Source organism: Hemibagrus wyckioides, linkage group LG10, assembly GCF_019097595.1.
Source record: "Hemibagrus wyckioides isolate EC202008001 linkage group LG10, SWU_Hwy_1.0, whole genome shotgun sequence".
Lineage (NCBI taxonomy): Eukaryota > Metazoa > Chordata > Actinopteri > Siluriformes > Bagridae > Hemibagrus > Hemibagrus wyckioides.
The window spans coordinates 8011163-8030946 of NC_080719.1; the positions used below are offsets into that span (position 1 = coordinate 8011163).

The 19784-nt window shown below is 40.1% G+C and overlaps 3 protein-coding genes across 4 annotated transcripts; 1 reads left to right on the forward strand and 2 right to left on the reverse strand.

Moving 5' to 3' along the window:
* si:dkey-56d12.4 (uncharacterized protein LOC799220 homolog) lies at positions 1-3635 on the reverse strand. Of its 2 annotated transcripts, none has more exons than XM_058401531.1 (2): positions 3093-3635; positions 1-1765 (listed from the first exon to the last, which is right to left on the reverse strand). In XM_058401531.1, the coding sequence occupies exons 1-2, from the start codon at positions 3442-3444 to the stop codon at positions 507-509; spliced, it is 1611 nt and encodes a 536-aa protein (XP_058257514.1). In that variant the 5' UTR covers positions 3445-3635; the 3' UTR covers positions 1-506. The 2 variants fall into 2 exon arrangements, with proteins under 2 accessions (XP_058257514.1, XP_058257513.1); XM_058401530.1 differs by having other exon boundaries at positions 3087-3635.
* A 139-nt stretch (positions 3636-3774) lies between these two features.
* tomm20b (translocase of outer mitochondrial membrane 20b) lies at positions 3775-11817 on the forward strand. The gene is made up of 5 exons (XM_058401539.1): positions 3775-4024; positions 7079-7125; positions 7236-7317; positions 9282-9424; positions 10246-11817. The coding sequence occupies exons 1-5, from the start codon at positions 3901-3903 to the stop codon at positions 10288-10290; spliced, it is 441 nt and encodes a 146-aa protein (XP_058257522.1). The 5' UTR covers positions 3775-3900; the 3' UTR covers positions 10291-11817.
* On the reverse strand, positions 10558-19716 carry rbm34 (RNA binding motif protein 34). Its single transcript, XM_058401537.1, has 11 exons — positions 19470-19716; positions 18589-18745; positions 16404-16519; positions 16111-16321; positions 15956-16015; positions 15832-15875; positions 15672-15755; positions 14551-14614; positions 14404-14446; positions 12380-12498; positions 10558-12278 (listed from the first exon to the last, which is right to left on the reverse strand). The coding sequence occupies exons 1-11, from the start codon at positions 19493-19495 to the stop codon at positions 11895-11897; spliced, it is 1308 nt and encodes a 435-aa protein (XP_058257520.1). The 5' UTR covers positions 19496-19716; the 3' UTR covers positions 10558-11894.
* Positions 19717-19784: the final 68 nt, after the last annotated feature.

The following is a 19784-nucleotide window of genomic DNA, read 5'->3' on the forward strand; positions in this document are numbered from 1 at the left end:
TCATTTCCAGCAATTCAGCATCAATCTTTATTTTAACATTCAACCAGCACAACACATCAACTTTCAGATCAAATGCTGCTTATTTCCTGCAGCGGCATATCCTACACAAGGTCCTGGGAAACCTGGAGTCTATCCCGGGGGAGTTGGGGCACAAAGCAGGGGACACACAGAAAGTAAGTGTGAGGAAAACATGCTATCCATCCCTTTACCTTTCCTTTCACAGAAACTTCTAGAAAGCAACAAACACCAAGAACTTGCACAACGATTAAACTTGCTTTACTAGTTATTATTCTGGCCATAGTTTAGGTAACAAGTACATTATGACTACTAGTTAAGACCAATAAATAGATCTGATGCTCCACAAAACAGCCTTAAAGCATGTTTTAATGTTAAAACATTAACATAAAAAAGTTGTAATGGTTTCTGTATTAAAGACACAAACACATTATTATATACAGACCTGAAATATACAGAGAATTTCATTAGTGAAATTGTACCCAAGCTGTTTAATCTGTAGGAACTACAGAAGGAGAAATATTGCACAAAGCACAACAAACTGTGACCATTTTATCGAGAGTGCTGGTCTGTCCTTCATCTGTTGTGTTGCACAGAGAAACTGGAACAGTGCTTTGCAAAATCATGTACTTGTTCCTGATCAGGTTAATGACCCTCTCCACGTGGCTCTGGACGGCAACAAGTCCGCTTGTTTCGTCCAGCTTAAGTGGCTGTAGTTGCTGATCAGTTTTAATGAATGCTTGTATGTTCAAATCAGAAGGGTGCAAACCCACAACGTCTTTAATATTAAAACCCTTTCCAGTTAGTATTACATCTCCAGGTGACAGTTTGTCCAGATAGCCACATCTTTCAGTTAAGGACTTGTCACTTGTCAGCCCTCCCAAGCCCTTTGATACGAATGATACCACCCCCTGTGGTGTGATGGATATTAAATATTTAACCGTGTCGTGATTCCTGTACTGAGAGAACCACTGATCGTTGGCTGTCATGCTTTTTGGTTTCTCTATAAACATTTCCAAACGATTAATAATGGAGGTGCAATCGTTAAACGTAGCTCTAAAACACTTCGGCAGATTAATCCGAATTTGTTCTTTGCCCGGCCAAACGATTAATCTGAACGAAAGTCTTTCGTACATCACACCCAAAGTGGCGTTAAAGACTTCGGCGACGGTCGACTGCGACACCCCGAACACGTGGGAAAAAAAACCTACCGGTAAATTCAATCTCATGCGCATTACAGTTATTAAAAAACACTGGAAATTTGTCAAGCCTGAACCGGCTTTGAGGAACTTTGAGACTAAAGAGAAGACGATCATGAATTTTGTGTAAGATGCCAGACCGGTGAGTTCCTGCACCAGTTCATCGTTATTCCTGAAAGTCTCTTGTGTGAATGAGAGGCTGTGGACTTTCTCTTTGAGCCGAGTGATCTCTGCCCTGAGTGCTGCACATTCGGCGGTTAGTGTTTTCACTGTAGCTTGGCACACTTTGCTGGTACAAGGTGTGATTGTTTGGAGAGAGTGTAGATTAGCCATGTAGATGTGTTCAGCGCTCTGCTCCTGTTCCAGGGATGTGGCATTGCTCTCTTCAGTGCTCAGGGTAGGAGTCTCATCTTCATCACAGGTCCTCTTTCTTTTAAGTGCCAGAGTTAGCTCACAACTCTTTTGTGGGTTGTCTGTGTTTCTTTGAGGCTGTTCAGCTGAAGTGTGTGCAGACGAAGATGCCACAAAATCGGCGCTCCTGGGAGTCTCATCTGGGGGAAAGAATTTATAGTATTTAACAGGTAAGAATAGCAAGACAGTACCATATATGCATTAGTTGTGATACAGCTAAGACTTAGTTAAAGATGCATTAACTGTTAATCATTTTTAACCACACCCATTCCCTCCTATGTACACAAATGGTCAGGTGTCTACATAATCCCGAACCCTGTTCACACCTGACATTAACATGTGCCCTGAGTGAAGGAATCACAATTGGTCAGGGTAAAAAAAATGTGTGAAAGGACTCATGTCTTACAGATGCACGGTGATCCAATCACTCAAACCACATTCAGCGGCGGTTTAGGACAGGGGTCCCCAACCACTGCGCCATGGACTGGTACCGGGCCGTAGATCATTTGGTACCGGGCCGCCAAGAAACAATAAACTTATAATTTTATATATATAACTTAAAATTATATGTATTTTATTTTTAAAAATTGTCACTTCCGTCCGCGCCTCACTCCCGCATTTGACGCAGCCACGGGTTTTTTCCGTACATCAGTAATGCTGAGTTCACACTGCACGATTTTATTTCCATTTCCTTATCACTTCTCACATATGTTTAGTTGTGAATCGTAGTTTTCGGACCAGACAGAGTTGTTTGCGGTTCTTCCAATCCAGTGTGAAAGCTCCTGTCGTCAATCCATCGTGCAATGTGAACACAGCAGCGACTGAATGCTACGCTAGATAGTCGTGCAGTGTGAACATAACAGTGATCCGATGACTTTCAAAAATCGTGCAGTGTGAACTCGGCATAAATCTAGCTGTTCCAGCATGATAATGCCTTTGTGCATAAACTCAGCTCTGTGAAGACGTGGGGATGTGCTAGCTTAGTGGTGAAGGTATTGGACTACTGATTAGAATGTTGTGAGTTCAAATCCCAGGTCCACACTGCTGGGCCCCTGAGCAAGGCCCTTAACCCTCAATTGCTTAGTCGTATAAAATTAGAAAAAGTCACTCTGGATAACGGCGTGTCCCAAATGTTTGGAGTGGAAGAACTCAAATGTCCTTTTCAGAGACCTGACCTCAAACCCACTGAACACCTTTGGGATGAAGCGGAACACTGAACACTGGAACACCTCCTCACCTGACATCACCTGTGTCTGATCTCATTAATGCTCTCCACTCCATTTTTCTCCACTTGCTAAATGTCGATATCGCCATGTCCAGTCTTTTGCTAGCAGCAACCCTGCAGCTACCTGTGTGTAACTGTTCCTAAACTACCTGCTGTTTAGAGACACTGGACACCACGAGGCTTCTAGTTCATCTCATGAATATTTAATTCCGCACATGCGCAGTAGTGCGTCTTACCGTTACCTGTTGATATTTTCTTATCAGCACACTGCGTCGGAGAGTCTGGTGGAGCATCGTAGCCCAGCCACTTCTCTGGATACGGATGCTCCTTCGTAGGTCTTCTGTCCACAAAATGAAAAGAGCAAACGTACGGTCGCTTCGGTGCTTTCTCAAGATTCAGAGCTTTTAGCCAAAGCTGTCGAGCCCGTTCATTACACGGAGGCGGGTGGAGATTGTACGGCGCCTCACACCCACATTCAGCCCTCGTGCGCGGTTTATGGTCGAAACACACTTGCTCTAAGAAACGCTTTCGCTTGTACCAGTTATTATGGCAACCCCTGACCGAACAAATGATTCCAGTCTTCCGCGAGTTCATAATTGTCCGCGGTACGAGACGTTAAAGGGGCAGTTTCTTCGAATAACCTGCTGGATACGAGCTAGCGAGCCGATAACGGATAACAACCGGAAATGCCTTACCGGAAGTGTTACACAAAAAAACCCTCGCCAAATCCCAAGTCTTTCCAGACACCACAAAATGTCCAAAAGCCGCACACATTAATAAAGTCATTGTACACGGGTGACGCGCACGCGACAATTATCTTCTCGAATCTTCTCGGATCTGTCGTTTGCTGTGTTTTTGTATTTTCTTATGAACAGGCACTCTTACGGACGACTTGGCTGTGAAGCCATATGGCGCGCCTGCTGCCCGGGGTCCTTCCTCTCCTCGTCTACTCGAGGGTCATGTACCGAATTGCATAGCAACCTTCCCTCTTAAAGAATAAAGCCGTGTTTTAAAGTAGGCGCATTTAATCTGTATATTAGTTGAAGAGAGATGATGGGCGGCAGGACGAGTGCGATAGCGGCCGGAGTCGGCGCGGCGCTTTTCGTCGGTTACTGTATTTATTTCGACAGAAAGCGAAGGAGCGACCCAAACTTCAAGAGCAAGCTGAGAGAACGTGAGTACCGGGGGGCTGAGCTCCAAATAACCCTGCTTTCAGACCTGAAGGTCACTAGGTACTTAAGGGAAGCTGTTCTTTTGTCCCCTGTTTAGTGAGGCGGTATAGCAGGCAGTGTGAGGATTCAGTCAGTGTTTCCTTATGAGAAGGTGTTTATTTCATCAGGAGCGGCCTCATGGCCTTCTCATTCAAAATGTATATGGTTCATGATAAAGGTGGTGCAGATAAACACTGGAAATGAGCTCTGATTCAGTGCACTTTATTTGGATAGCGCCTTTTATACAATGGACATCGTCTCACAGCAGCTTTACAAAAGTAGAGAAAGGAGAAAAGACATTAATCGATTGAATTATTCAACTGTTTTATCCCTAATGCGGCGACGGTGGCAAGGGAAAAAACTCCCAGTGATGATATGAGGAAGAAACCTTGAGCGGAACCAGGCTCAGGAGGGAACCTCATCCTCATTTGGGTGACACTGGACAGTAAATAATGTCCTATCTACAACAGCAATCAAGGGCCCATGAGGAACTGTTAGGTCAGTGACAGCTAGATAGCTAGACAGATAGATAGAAAGGTAGGCAGCTAGATAGATAGACAGACAGATAGATAGATAGATAGATAGATAGATAGATAGATAGATAGATAGATAGATACTTTATTCATCCCAAAGGGAAATTTACAGCTTCCAGCAGTATCCACAAACACAGGTAATAGATAAAATAAGAAGGAATATAACATAAAATACCTGAATTTAAAGGTACAAAACAAAAAATATAACAAATAACAAAATATTACACAATTTAACAAAATATTGCAAAAAAAAGAGTACTAAATACAGAGATTTAGGAAATAAATACAGAGATTTAAGGAATACAAGATAAGTAATGTGCAAAAAACAAGAGTTTAAAGGTACAGATCTAGACCGAGTTTATGTGCAAAAACTGTGTTTGATCCCTTTGAAGAGTTCTGTAATCCCAGTGTATTGAAGAGTTCTGTAATCCCAGTGTATTGAAGAGTTCTGTAATCCCAGTGTATTGAAGAGTTCTGTAATCCCAGTGTATTGAAGAGTTCTGTAATCCCAGTGTATTGAAGAGTTCTGTAATCCCAGTGTATTGAAGAGTTCTGTAATCCCAGTGTATTGAAGAGTTCTGTAATCCCAGTGTATTGAAGAGTTCTGTAATCCCAGTGTATTGAAGAGTTCTGTAATCCCAGTGTATTGAAGAGTTCTGTAATCCCAGTGTATTGAAGAGTTCTGTAATCCCAGTGTATTGAAGAGTTCTGTAATCCCAGTGTATTGAAGAGTTCTGTAATCCCAGTGTATTGAAGAGTTCTGTAATCCCAGTGTATTGAAGAGTTCTGTAATCCCAGTGTATTGAAGAGTTCTGTAATCCCAGTGTATTGAAGAGTTCTGTAATCCCAGTGTATTGAAGAGTTCTGTACAAACTGGAGTGTATTGTGTGTAGTTTATTGTACAGTCCAGGACAGAGAGTAGTGTCAGCAGTAGATGTAATGTGTAATGTGACTGTAACTGATTAATGTCCTATCTACAAGAGCTATCAAGGGCCCACAAGGAACTGTTAGGTCAATGTAGTTCCTGAGTTCATTATGGACACTGATTCCTTGCCATCACAAGCTAACAGATCATGCCGTTATAGGCTTATAGCTAAATCCGAAATATTTCTATATCAATTAGCAATGGCTTCTACATCCTATGATGTGTTTAATTACAGCTATTTAGGATTCAGACAGAGTGGCTCTCTTGGTCACTGTGGTGTTTATATATTATCTTGGCTGGGTCAGTGATTCTCAGCCTCTGTGTCGCTGTTTTAAATCGCGTAGTGATTTATTAGGGGCTTAGAAATAATAGTGATCGATGAGTTATATTAAATGGAAATCAGACAGTCGTGTACAATAAGCAGTGTTTCTATAACTGAGGGTTTTTTTCCCCAAATTAAACCTCTGTCTCTGCTTCAGGCTCATTTCAACAGATTTCATTCTTATTCCTTGTGACAATTCCAGCTGTTGAGCCTTTTCTCCCCTTCATGTTTAGCTAATTGTCCTCCTCTTCAATTTATCCAGAGTAATATTGAATGAGTTAAGAAGTATTCAAGTAATAGTATTTATTTGTGTGTGGTCAGGATTTGGGGATCAGTGTGGGAGACTGCGGAGAGAAACCTCTCACGATGGAGTGAATGAATGAATAAACTATTCTTAAATTTTAAGATTTAATCTTAATGCTTACATTTTATTTCCAATTCAACTCGTAGATTTGTACAGATCACTAATCTGACATCTTATGCTAACTTCTACTATTTAATTGTTATGATGTTGTTTTTTAAGTATATTTTATTGCTGATATTTTTATTTTTCAGCTGTCCAATTTCAGTTGCCCGACTTCAGCTTTTGTTCATCTCTCTGCTGTGTCTAATTTTTTAGTTATATTTATTAAGCTGTATACCACAAAACCCCAAAACCCTCTTCCTTTTTGATGGTGAGATTTAAGCCTATTGTCCTTTACAAGACAGATCCCTTATTCTACAGAATATTACTACATACTAGATTATTAAAGGATCAGATTGGATTATTATATTATTTTGCACGTGTGTGGTTAGGAATTATTTCTTGACATTGTTTGTTTTTTTACAGGCTGATCAAGCCTGTAAATTACAATCAATACCTCGAACAAACGCTTTGTCGTTTTTGCTTTTGTTAACGATCTCTTTCCCATACCTTTCTATCTGTAGTGGTTTAACTGGTTTATCCATTTACATTTTAGCAAATAGAGCCAATTCAGTTTGTTGAAAATATCACAAGCTGGTGCAATAAGTGAGAGAGGTGGATTAAACCTGTTACACCTTCATTATAATTTGAGTGCAAAAGTTTGCGTTCCCTTTGGATACAGTGCTAAAGAAAAAAATTGATTTAATCCAAGCATTTGTTGTGGAAAGGGTTCGAATTTCACTTGATTATAACAAGTGACACCATGGTGTAATCTCGGTCCATTGTAAATGAATCTTCAGCTGAACGAGAGCTAACAGAATTTGTCACTTCCAGGAAGGAGGAAGCAGAAAGTAGCACAGGAGAAAGCAGGACTCTCACGGGTAAGGAATAATATCCCAAGCTCCTGAAACTCAAATCTGTTCAAGACTTGTTCTGTTAAAGACAGGATAATAAACAGGAAGGAGCCTAAACTTGTTGTGCTTGCATGCAGCTACCCGATTTGAAGGACGCTGAAGCTGTTCAGAAGTTCTTCCTGGAAGAGATTCAGCTGGGAGAAGAGCTGCTGGCGCAGGGTGAGATTCAGACCCAGTCTCCAGGCTGGATTTGTCTCTTATAACATGCGTCACACAGAGCAATGAACACCGCAACACAGAGCTGAGTTTATGTACTAATGCTGCCATGCCTTCACATTTGCTTTAGTTGGAAGTCTTTCCAGTCCCCCACTAAGATGCTGGTGCCTCAGAGGCAAGAAGGTTGTTGCTTTTGTTGAACGCAGTGTCACACAATGCAGCTTAGATAATAAACCGTTTCTGTGTCATTAGAATTAGATCAATAATCATTTAATCAGACAACACAGATGCCAAAAATGATATCCAGTTATCAGATCCAGTATTGTGTCCAATTTGTTTTGTGTTTATTGAAATTGTCTAGTCACTTCTTTAAAAGAAGCCTGGTTTATCTTTTCTGTTATGTTTGTTGTGCCTTAGTGAGTTGAGGGGTTTGGCATGGTGGCTTAGTGTTTAGCACCTTCACAACTCTGGGGTTGGGGCTTTCATTTCGGGATCTGTTCTGTGTGTGTGTGTGCAACTGCAATAAAATACAGTAAGCATCTAACCAGAAGTGCAAAGCAGTAAGGTGAATATGACAGAATATGTGTGAATATACAGACTATATACACTGATCAGGCAAAACATTATGACCACCTGCCTAATATTGATGTTGGCCCCCCCTTTTGCTGACAAAACAGCCCTGACCCATCGAGGCATGGACTCCACTAGATCCCTTAGGTGTGCTGTGGTATCTGGCACCAAGATGTTAGCAGCAGATCCTTTATGCCCTGTATGTTGCCAATTGAAGTCCAACTTACAGGACTTAGTGCACTTAAGATACTTTTGATAGATACTGAACACTGCAGACCAGGAACACCTCAAGAGCTGCAGTTTTGGAGATGCTCTGATCCAGTCGTCTAGCCATCACAATTTGGCCCTTTGTCAAACTCGCTCAAATCCTTACGCTTGTCCATTTTTCCTGCTTCTAACACATCAACTTTGAGGACAGAATATTCACTTGCTGCCTAATATATCCCACCCACTAACAGGTGCCATGATGAGGAGATAATCAGTGTTATTCACTTCACCTCTCAGTGTTCATAATGTTATGCCTGATTGTTGTATTTATATAATGAATTTTATAGAGAATAAATACAGTGATTGTATAACAACAGTTTTAAGGGGTTTGTCAGTATGAAGGAGAAGATATAATCAGTGGGTGATTTATGCATTGAAGAGTTCAGTAAGGAGACCGGAGTGTGTGTGTGTGTGTGTGTGTGTGTGTGTGTGTGGCATGTTCTCCCTGTATTTTGAGTTTCCTCAGGGTACTCATTTTTCACCCTCTTTCCAAAGATGCGTCACCTGATTGGCATCGCTAAATTGTGCATTGTGTGTGAATGTGAGTGTCTGTCTGTGGCTTGTGTTCGATGGCTTCGCACCTTATTCCTTGTGCCCCAAGTCCCCTGGGATAGACGCCAGGCTCATTGTGATCCTGTGTAGGATAAGCAGTATAGAAAATGCCATTAATATTGTTGCATGTAGGCAGCACAGAGCTAAACACATAACACTTCATAAAAATCAAGCATTTTCTTAATTGTTGAAATTCAGTAGTTCTTCAGAGAAAACAAAGTTTTCTGCTCTTCTGTTAAACTCAAACTGATGTCCTTTCATTAGAAAATTGAATGACGTTCTGTGCTGCATCAGTGAAGGCCAGACTGAAGCAGGACCGCATGCTCGTCGTCATAGTTACTTTTCAACAGGTTTTCTTAGAGCCTTGATTACATTTTTGTCAGGATGTACATGTACAAGGCGTTCTGGTACAAAGAGTTCTGTACATCTGCCAGCCAAAAGCAAACCAATGTTTTTCGTGCTATTTAAGATTCAGATCATTAGATAAAACAGTGATTAGATCAGAACCCATATATTTAAAGTGCTGTATCTCTCTATCTCTATATATCACTCATTCTGGTATTGTCTGTGTTTTCTAGGAGACTATGAGAAAGGAGTGGACCACCTGACCAATGCTATAGCAGTGTGTGGTCAGCCTCAGCAGCTGCTCCAGGTGTTGCAGCAGACTCTGCCTCCGCCCGTCTTCCAGATGCTGCTCACCAAACTGCCCACCATCAGCCAGGTGAACAACCTTGCTCGTCTCTTCCTGTCTCACATTCTGACCCTGATTTATTAAGAAGTGTAGAAGAATCCTAAATGTCAACAGGTGTATAGGTGCTTTTTAGAAATAACCATACCAAGACCTCACCACAAATTTTCTGCATTTTTCATTCACGAAATCTTAACATCATGAACACAAAAGCAAACAAATTAACAATTTTCATTGTGCTCATTTAATGCTGTCGTTTCTATAGCAACAACTAACATAAATGGATTAACTAGATGACCGTTTATAGCGTCTGTGACGTGAGTGGCAACAGGAGTGTTGTTTAATAAAAAAATATCTAAGGCAAATTGATGCACAAGATTAATAAAACACTTCAGCTGCTGTTGCTGTTATTAAAGAAATCTTGCAAGCAAGAATGTACGAGCCCCCAGCCGAGGATCTTGGGTAATCACAGTTGTGCTGACATTCAGTATAACCACACGAGTGTGTGATTATTGTTGTTCTACAACAGTCTATAAACAAGATTAAGTGACATTTTGGGCCCAATGAAAAATTTCATAAGCATAATTTTCATAGTTTTAGTCATTTTAGTAGATTTATCACATAAGATTTCTAAACAGGGCCACGGTGTTCAGTTTGTACTCCACCTCTATTAAGCAGAACGTTTTTATCCACCTGAAGCCGAACCCGCTGCAGTTTGCTGAAGTGTTCAGGGTTATGGGACTTGCTCATAGATTCAGAGATTTGACTTTTGCTAATCTTTACCACCATTTACCTCTAAAAGTAAGCATTGCATCAACTTTACCATAATAAATGCTCCTTTTCTGTCTTGGCAGCGCATCGTCAGTGCACAGAGCTTGAGCGACGACGACATCGAATAAAGACGAGGCCCTTTTTAAAGCCGTGATCCTCCCGCAGTGTGCAGCCTTCTCTCAGCAGTTTCACTCCTCCATGTTTAAATCACTGTTTCTTTCTATCCATTGTGCAAAATAGCCACCAAACAACCCTCATAAAAAAATATGAAAAGATTATACAAGCCTGTAAATTTTACCATCAGATATTGGAAATGTCTTACAGTGTTTTGGTAACATTTAACTGTATTTTATCAGATTTAGAGGTTTGTGCTGTCTGCACACAGCCGGTGTTGGTTTTTCATTTTTTTTTTGAATGTTGTATAAACTGAGAAAAACGAAACCCGATCTTCTGATTTCTTTATTAGGGAAGGGGAAAAAAAACCCCACCCAAGTCAGCAAATATGCAACGCACATTCATAAGCTACCGTGTCACGGACGACGTTTACACGACCCGAGTCCGTCCCGTAATCCCCTTTCTACTACCAAGCTAACTCTTCTGAAGACTTCATCGTTAACTGATGAAGTATGTGTAGGATAAATCCCAAACGTATGGTCGGTAGAGTTAGCAAAGCTCAGAACGCTGGACTATTCCTCAATCATGTTTGCATTCATGTGGGAGAAAAAAAAAAAAAAGAAGAAAGAAGGCAGGGGAGTAGAGGTGTGTGTGTGTGTCTGGACTGTGGTTTTTAACTAATGGGAGTGGGTCTCAACCTCAACTAGTCAGGCAGTGGTGCAGTGCTCATATTTTACCATACGTTTACCATCATCTCCAAGTTTGTCTTCAATATCTTCTTTATCCTTGTGGTTTATTTCATTATGTTTTAGGGAAATTGACCCAGCTAAGTTAAGCTCAAACAGGATGTGATGATTAAAAATGTCTGCCGGGGCGAGCAGCAATGAGACAACTAACTGGGACAAACATTCCTTGAAAACTTGGAAATTTCTTTTCAACCCACAAGTCATCGAGTTTAAAAGAAAAATTGGCTTCTTTACAGGAGTTAACCATAGTATTTACTTTGGATTAATCAGCATAGACACATGCTGGTTAAATCTGTAACACTGACCACACAGTTCACTCTCTGTGGAGAAAGTTAATAGATCATATAAACTCAAAGTTGGCTGGATTGTTGCTCACAAAACATACTCCAGCTACTGTGTGGTTTTTCCCAGCTCAAAAAAATAGTGAGGGGATTTAACCTAAAAAAAAAAAAAAAAAAAAACCCAAACCTAACCCACCCACACACACACACCTCTAGACGAACTACAGAGCTCAATTGATTTGCTAGGAATCTAGCACTGAGCTCAACACTATTTAAATTAACTCTATTTGTGAATCTCTAGAGTTCTACAGTGAATTAACTGAGTTTTGTAGTACAGACTTACGTCTTCAGAGCAAGATTTTTATTCATCTATTTTTTTTTTTGTACACTGTAAGCTTTCTGTATGACTTATCTGATACTGCAGTACATTTGAAGGTGTTTGTGTTTGCTTTTATTGAGAACATTAATATGATGGAATCTTTTTTTTAACCAATAAACAAATGGATGAATCTGATGGGAGTCTCTGCAGTTACCTTTCAGTCTAACTCATCTCAATGAAACAACATTTAAAAAACAAACAAAAAAAAAGAATTAAATGTGAACAGATTTAGACTTTTTCTTTGGTTTGAACTTTTTTCGCAGTCCTTTGCCCTTTTTGGAAACGGGATCTGCCATATTTCCGGTGAAGGAGGTTGATGTTTTGTTGCCCATCCCAGGATGTTTCTTGAAGGGCTTTCCAGTGGGTTTGCCGCGTTCAGCACGCTTGGGTCCTTTAAAGTTTCCAGACTGTGGTCCTCTCTGCCTCGCTGCATTTCGCCCGTGTTGCCCTTTGGCTCCTTTTCCTGCTGGGCCTCTTCCTCTCCTCTCATTCTCGTTTTTCACCTTCTCCTTCTTCACCGAGCGCTTCACCCTGATCTTCCGGTCGAGTAGCTGAGAACCGTTCAGCTTCAGCGCTAACATGACGGCGTCTGTGTTCTAAAACGAGAGGAAGCGCAGTGCATTCACTCGGTGTAGCCTTGTTATTAAAGTTATAGAATGATGTGTAGGGGATTACATCTTTATCATGATGCACTCACCTCAAAGAGAATATAACCAAAGCCTTTTCCCACTCCAGTATTTCGGTCCCTCACTAATCGCACAGCCTCGACTTTACCACACTCCTCAAAGTGCTGGCGCAAAGACAGTTCCATTATATCTGTGAGGAACAATGAGGAAAGTGGTAAAGAACAGCGTTGTAAAGGTAAGTTTGAATACCTGAGGGAATGATACACTGATGTATGCTGAGTAAAACCTGGGATCTTATGAAACAGAGGTCTCTAAATTTGTAAAATGTTCGGAATCAAACCAACAGCCTGTAAGTTTTAAGATGAAAAAACAAAAACAGGTTTAATCAGTTAAAATGAAAGTTTAATTTGGCCTCCAGTTCACCAGGAAAGGAGGCGTGGCCTCACTGCCTGTCAATCCACACTGAAGGAGTGGTCTCACTGCCTGTCAATCCACACTGAAGGAGTGGTCTCACTGCCTGCCAATCCACACTGAAGGAGTGGTCTCACTGCCTGCCAATCCACACTGAAGGAGTGGTCTCACTGCCTGTCAATCTACACTGAAGGAGGCATGGCCTTAGAGCTTGTCAATCCACACTGAAGGAGTGGTCTCACTACCAGTCAATCTACCCTAAAGGAGGCATGGCCTCACTGCCTATCAATCCAAACTAAAGGAGGCATGGCCTCACTGCCTGTTAATCCACACTAAAGGAGGCGTGGCCTCACTGCCTGTCAATCCAAACTAAAGGAGGCATGGCCTCACTGCCTGTCAATCCAAACTAAAGGAGGCGTGGCCTCACTGCCTGTCAATCCACACTGAAGAAGGAGTGGTCCCACTGCCTGTCAATCCAAACTAAGGCTCTGTCCACACGAACGCAGGTATTTTTAAAACCACAGTTTTTTTTTTTATGCAGTTTGGTCGTTCGTCCACATGCAAACGCAGCATCAGGTCACTGAAACCGAACATTTTTGAAAAGTTTTTCAAAAACTCCGGTTTCAGTGTTATCATGTAGACAGTGAAACCGGAGATTTTTGGCTTGTGAACAGATTGGACTGAAGATTTCCAGCCCAACTACAGCTTAAAACTCGCCAATTTCAAAAAATACCAGCCCAGAATGCATACTGTTATAACTAATACAATAACAAACAGTTATAACAGTTAATAACTTTGTGATATCAGCTTAACGAGTAGAACAATTACAACAGCCCGCTAATCAAGACTGAAGTCTGACTGGACAGGACCCTCCTGAACCTTATTGGCTAAACTGAACCGTATAATTAAAACGTCAACATTACATATTACACTTTATTTATTTGTTTGAATAGAAAATTAACAAATATGTTTATAGTCAAAAATAAAAACTCGCCAGTTGCATCAAAAACCAATCCAGATTTTATCAACATACCCAATGCACTTTTTCCCAGTGAGACATGACCAAAAGAAGCCCAATTGGGCGGAAACCCGCCCAATCTGGCAACACTGTTTGTGAAGTCGGCGTCTCAGGCTTCTGACTGGCCAACATGGCTTAACGGTTGAGATTATATCGCCACCTGTTGGTTTTGAATGCTCTTGACAGCGCTTCATACCGCGTTTTCATGTGGACGAGATTTTTTTAAAAAACGGAGGAAAAACTCAGTTTTTAAAAATACCCGTGTACATGTGGACTAGGCCTAAATGAGATATGGGCTCAAAGCCTGTCAATTTACACGAAAGGAGGCATGGCATGTCAATCCACACTGAAGAAGGAGTGGTCTCACTGCCTGTCAATCCACATTGAAGGAAGAGTAGCCTCACTGCCTGTCAACCAACACAAAAGGAGGTGTGGCCTCACTGCAAATAAACTGAAATGCAGTAATGCAAATTTAGCAAATTTATACAGAGTGTTATTCCTCTATGTAACCCATGTTTGTAACAAACCACCTCTAATTATTCACATACAATCATCATGGATGTAGCACACAAACATTTCTATTACCCAGCTAGTGATCATACATAAACAAAAATGAAGAAGACAACAAAAAAAGAAATATTTGTGTGTTTGCAAGCGGACACTAACCATAGGGGAGGTTACCCACAAAGATAGACTTCTTATGGTCATGCTAAAGGACAAGAGGAAAAAAAAACACCAAGCATTAATGAACATTTATTCCAAGTGACATTGTCCGACAGCAAGTTTCAAAGTGTAGCTTTCTATGATACTCACTGATCCGTGCTGGGAAACTCGATCCACTCTGATGTAAATGTCTTTCTTGATCTCCATTCCATTCCTACAACACACGAGTTACAGGTTTACAGCAGATCTTACACACACATAACATATCTGCAAAGATGTAAGTAAGTAATAAAACATTGTGCCATGATGGGGTGCTGAGATGCCCTGAAGTGTCTTATTCCTCTTACACCACAGCCACTTGCCAATGTTAATATTTTTTAGTAAATAAAGACTGACATATTGTGTACTCGTTATCTGTTTAGAGTTACATTTAACTATGTGGAGATTTTGTTCTGTCTCACCCCACAAATGTTAAATAATCTCCTTATAGAAAATAGTCATATATACAACTCCATGTTTTTCTTTGTTAAATTACAACATTTTATTCAGATTATTAGACTAATGCTACGTTCACACATACAGTGATTTTATTGCTGCAAGTCTGCTAAGAATTTGACAGCGTGCCTACTACTGTCATGGCGTGTCAGTGGAAGTTCTTAAGGCGAAAATTTGTATTGTGATATGAATCTTCCCATAAGAAATGCAGATAATCCGTCCCAGCCACCCAAAAATATTACCAATATTGCAATTTCAAACACTATAATCATATTTTTGCATAGCATTCCATGTTAAGGGTCCTCACAGGAAGATGTGCCACCAAGCTTGGGCTAAAAATAGAACAGATCGCCCATGCCACCAATCTGTCAACAAAAAAACACGCGAAAAATCACGTAGCTTTTGAACGCATGCCGAAGGCAACGTTGGTATTGTGGGTTGACTCTTTCGAAACGGCTTTCGCTGACTGTAAACTCGCTTCAGTTGGCTTCGCTTGGTTTCCACTAGTGGACGTACGCACATCTTAGCCGGCATTCGGTTCAGTTCGCCGTTTTGTATGCTGAAAATGCTTTGTTTGCCGATGTAAATTGCTTGCTAAATTTTAATTCTTAAGGCGAAAATTCATAAGGGAGGGCATTCGTATGCCGAGGTTCCACTGTACTACTGTCAGAGCTGCTGTGACAGAAAACACCTTCTGACCAATCAGAATTGAGAATTTAGTAGAGCTGTGGTATAATTTATATATACAGCTGCTTATTAATTCCAGACTATGTGACCTTTGTAAGGCGTTTGCTGCCCCGTCCTCCTCCTTGAACACCACATAGGCATTGATGCTTGCTTGTTTGGCGTCGACTTGGCGTCTAAAAACAAACACATGAAGGCCATCAGATTGAAATGTAAACAAATCCAATTCTGTGTGTGCATTACAACACATACCGGATGGTAGCGAGCCTGCGGGACATTGTTGGATCTTCCCGAAGCTGGAAGAAACCACAATCAGAAATCTACTACATATGACAGAGTCATCTGGCTTTTAGTAGAAAGTGATGGGAAAACCTACGACTGAGCGGAATCGCACTGACTCGATGGTTCCCAGATCCTTGAAGATCTTTTTCAAATCCTGCAGGGAAAAAAAAAGCAAATTGTTAATAAAACAAGCCATAATAATTTGAGATGTTTGACTTGTAAAACATCCAGCAACAATAATTCAGTCACCTTCTTTGTGCAGTTAACAGGCAGGTTGCCAACAAACACGGTTCTTTTCAGTTTAATTCTCTCTTCAGCTTTGTTCCAGGTAACTTTACGCCGTTTTGCTGTTAGCGCCTCTTCTAGTTCTCCATCATCGTTTGTTTCTGGAGCTTTGCGCTTTGCTTTCTTTGGACGTTTTTCCTCTTCGGCGTCGTCTGCATTTTTTAAAGCCTCTTCTCTGGAAATTGACACAAATGATTAATTTACAGCCGTTTAAACCAGATTCCCAAACCAAGAGCAACGACAGCAAGGTCATGAACCTGTCCTCCAACTTCTGTTCAGCTGCTGTTTTTTGTTTCGTCTTCTTCTGTTTCACCGCTTCTCCGCTGCCTGGCACACGGACTGCTTCCTGTTTAACAGAACTGGCCTTTGTCTCCTGCAGAGATATGAAAGCATCAAGAGATAATAATAATAATAATAATAATAATAATAATAATAATAATAATAATAATAATAATAATAATAATAATAATAAGGATCATATGACTATATCATCAACATTATGATGAATTAGGCCTGGAGACAATTTCTCAGACACTGTTGGTATTGTTTTAGCTTTTTATAATTTTTTAGTTTTTAATAATTACAGACTGAATGAAAGCAGCAGAATTGGCATATTTTAATTAATTAAAAGTACATTTCTTTTTACTTTTCTCTGTTAGGTTTTTGTTTTTTGTAGGCATTAAATAAAAGTATAATCAAACTCTGTTCTTAATTTTTTACACGATTAATGCAGAACAACTCTTTTGCTGGCAGTTTGTCAGCTAAATTATATATAATGATGCACGTTGTGTGTTGTAGTAACGTCCTCATGTATAGTGACGTGATATTATACCCACCTGTAATAGCTACTCATCAAAACTACACGTCTATGCTGGCCACAGAGTTTATATATTCACATAATCTCAATTATTTGAGCTGATCAGGAATTTGTGAGGTCATTATGTAACATTAACCCCTTTGAAAGTATTGGAACAGCAAGGCCAAGCCTTTTCTTGAAAATATTTGCGTTTGGGATGAAATGATACTTTTGGAGGGGATATACACGTGACTAGGAAAATGTCTGATGTTGCTATGGCTGCAAAAACAGTCAAAAATGATATTATAAAAATGCTTAAAGTTATGAAGAAACCGTAAATGCATTTCAGCAAAATTATGTTTTTAATTTCCTTTTTAACATTACCTCTCCTATTATTCTGGAAAGTTTTCCAGAGTTAAGCAGGTTTTCTTACGATCTGATTAAGTTTTCAGAGAGCTACACGCCTTCCATCTAATCAGTTCAGTGTGTAATCAGACACCAGCTGTTAACAGATCCGTGATGCTCCTGCACCACCACATCATCCAAACAGAGAAGAGTGCTTACACACTGTACACATGACAGCGAACATCTGTACAGAAGTTTTTAAAGGGTTTTGTTTACCCAGTAGAAAAATAAGGCACTTTAGCAAACTGCACAGAAGGCTCCGATTTAATCAGTGACTGAATAATGAAAACATTTCTGAGGGACTTTTTCACATGTCTGTATTACACACGTCTCACAGACTCCTCAGGCTGATTAATCTGGTCATTACAATGACAGCTACAGCTGGTATAAAGCCTTGTTTTGGATTCACAGCTGCCATGATAATTAATATAGTTTTCAATCAGAAATTAACTATAGGTGTAGCGGCCATAATTGATGAATTTCTTCCTATTTTCTTTCATACTTTTTTATTACAGATGTCACCCTGAGAGTCTTTCAGTCTGGCAAGATTTTTCAAAAATAGATTTGAAAAGATTTTGTAACAGATATTTTTTCCTAAAGAACATCCTTTATTGCCCATTAAACTACTGCGTGTGTATGTATGCATTATTCAGTCCCCTCAGGAATTTTGTTTATTATTACTGACAAAATTGCTTGATTTTGCTGAAAAAAATTAGTTTTTTGTTATTGTTTTTTTTTTACTTTTTTGAGGAAAACTTAAACTGATTAAACTGTGAGTACGGGAGTACAGGAACTCCTACCAGTGAAGACACATATGTAATTACTTTTTTTACTGATATATGTACTCATGTATCCGACACATAAATTGAAGAGGGTTTTGGTTGAATGCATGTTGTGATGACGTTACATGATGCACCTTGGCCTGAATTCCAAAAACTTCTTCGATCACTAAGTTCTATAGGGACTGGTTACAGATTGAATTGACACCCCATGACCCTGTTATTTCATAGAGGAGTATACCGCTCCTACAGTATCTGTCAGCATGTGTAGCTTGACAGACACCTGCTTTAAGCACATTAAGCATGATGGTTTAGTATGAACTCATTTATTAGACAAAGACATCAATGTTGATGTTGAAGTTCAACAGCAAATGTCCCTGCTCTGTTTTTATTTAGTATTATACTAAAAGTAGTGGAGTTTTATCAGTATTGTGCTAATGGATGCCATTCTTGGATACTCACTTTAGGTGCTGGAACGAAGACCAGTGTATTCTTTTTAGCTGCAACTGAGAACAGCGAAGACAGAGTCCCTGGTGTGGTTTTATCTGCAGTCAGGCTGTCTGACACCAGGCCGACAACATAACCCTTCTGCTCAGTAGCATCGGCAACCACCCCCTTGCTGTAAGAGAGGAAAAATAATCAGGAGAAAATATACACAAAATGCATTACTTAACCCAAACAGCTTCGTCGTCAAGCTATTGGCATATTAGATTGTAGTCTAGCCTTCTCATTTAATATCTCAAATATCCATTACAGTCATATACAGGTGTCCATCACGAGCATATGTAAAGCATCCGATAACACTACAAGTAAGCAGCTGGATTTTGACACAGCAGACTATTGGGCTGAATCCCACATGGCCTCCTGCTACCCCTGTATACTGGATAAAGCAGAAAGTATGAATCAGTCTGTTTAATAACCAAATGCTACAGGTTCTGAACATTTTAGTGTTTTCCCAAATTGAACACACACACACTTCCTTATAGAAAAGGCTGTTAGTTATTTGATTAGTTACATGAGTCAAGGGAAATAGTAGAATGTTCTGGACAGGTTTTTTTTTTTTTTAAGACTACGGTTGGGTACATGTGCACTATGGACGATTCAAGCCAAAAAAACAACTGTGGGATAACCAGATTTAGATTCTACACGTTATAATAGATAGAAATAGTAGGCTTATTATACCCGTTAATGTATTTTCACACAAAACTGAAATAATGCTCAAGTCTTTCCACATAGAAGTAAACAATTACACCCAGATTATGATCTGAAACTGTACTATTATAAAAAAACGACAGATTTATTTGGAGTCTGGATGGGAATGAGTAAAGATCAGTGTTCCCAACCTCCTTGCAGCGTGCTTCTTCTTCATGCTTTCTTCCCGAGTTCTTTCAGAGCTACTTGGACATTAACGTTTAACATGCAACGTTGAGTGAAATGATTTATAAACACATATCTAGTTAACAAAGTGAGAAAATCGTTCGCCCTTTACTTTTTTTGTCACGCCAATAAAACTCATAAAACCAGACCGCTTTCTCGCTGCACTCCACCAAAACACGTTTCCACGCGCGTGCCAGCTATCCTTTCCGTCGGAAAACAATAGCCTAAACTCTACGTTCCGAGGCTCTGTTAATTAAGCACGGATTAAGACTTAGATCAGA

What these genes read in the sequence shown, in the direction of transcription:
- rbm34 (XM_058401537.1), bottom strand. Translation starts at nt 19,495, where the DNA reads ATGAAGAAGAAGCACGCTGCAAGGAG. An exon ending in AAGAAGCACGCTGCAAGGAG is followed by an intron (nt 18,746 to 19,469) that starts GTTGGGAACACT and finishes CCTCTCTTACAG; the next exon opens with CAAGGGGGTGGTTGCCGATG. An exon ending in CAGTGCGATTCCGCTCAGTC is followed by an intron (nt 15,876 to 15,955) that starts GTAGGTTTTCCC and finishes GGTTTCTTCCAG; the next exon opens with CTTCGGGAAGATCCAACAAT.
- si:dkey-56d12.4 (XM_058401530.1), bottom strand. Translation starts at nt 3,444, where the DNA reads ATGAACTCGCGGAAGACTGGAATCATTTGTTCGGTCAGGGGTTGCCAT. An exon ending in GAAAATATCAACAGGTAACG is followed by an intron (nt 1,766 to 3,086) that starts GTAAGACGCACT and finishes TCTTTCCCCCAG; the next exon opens with ATGAGACTCCCAGGAGCGCC.
- tomm20b (XM_058401539.1), top strand. Translation starts at nt 3,901, where the DNA reads ATGATGGGCGGCAGGACGAGTGCGATAGCGGCCGGAGTCGGCGCGGCG. An exon ending in CAAGAGCAAGCTGAGAGAAC is followed by an intron (nt 4,025 to 7,078) that starts GTGAGTACCGGG and finishes TGTCACTTCCAG; the next exon opens with GAAGGAGGAAGCAGAAAGTA. An exon ending in AGAAAGCAGGACTCTCACGG is followed by an intron (nt 7,126 to 7,235) that starts GTAAGGAATAAT and finishes GCTTGCATGCAG; the next exon opens with CTACCCGATTTGAAGGACGC.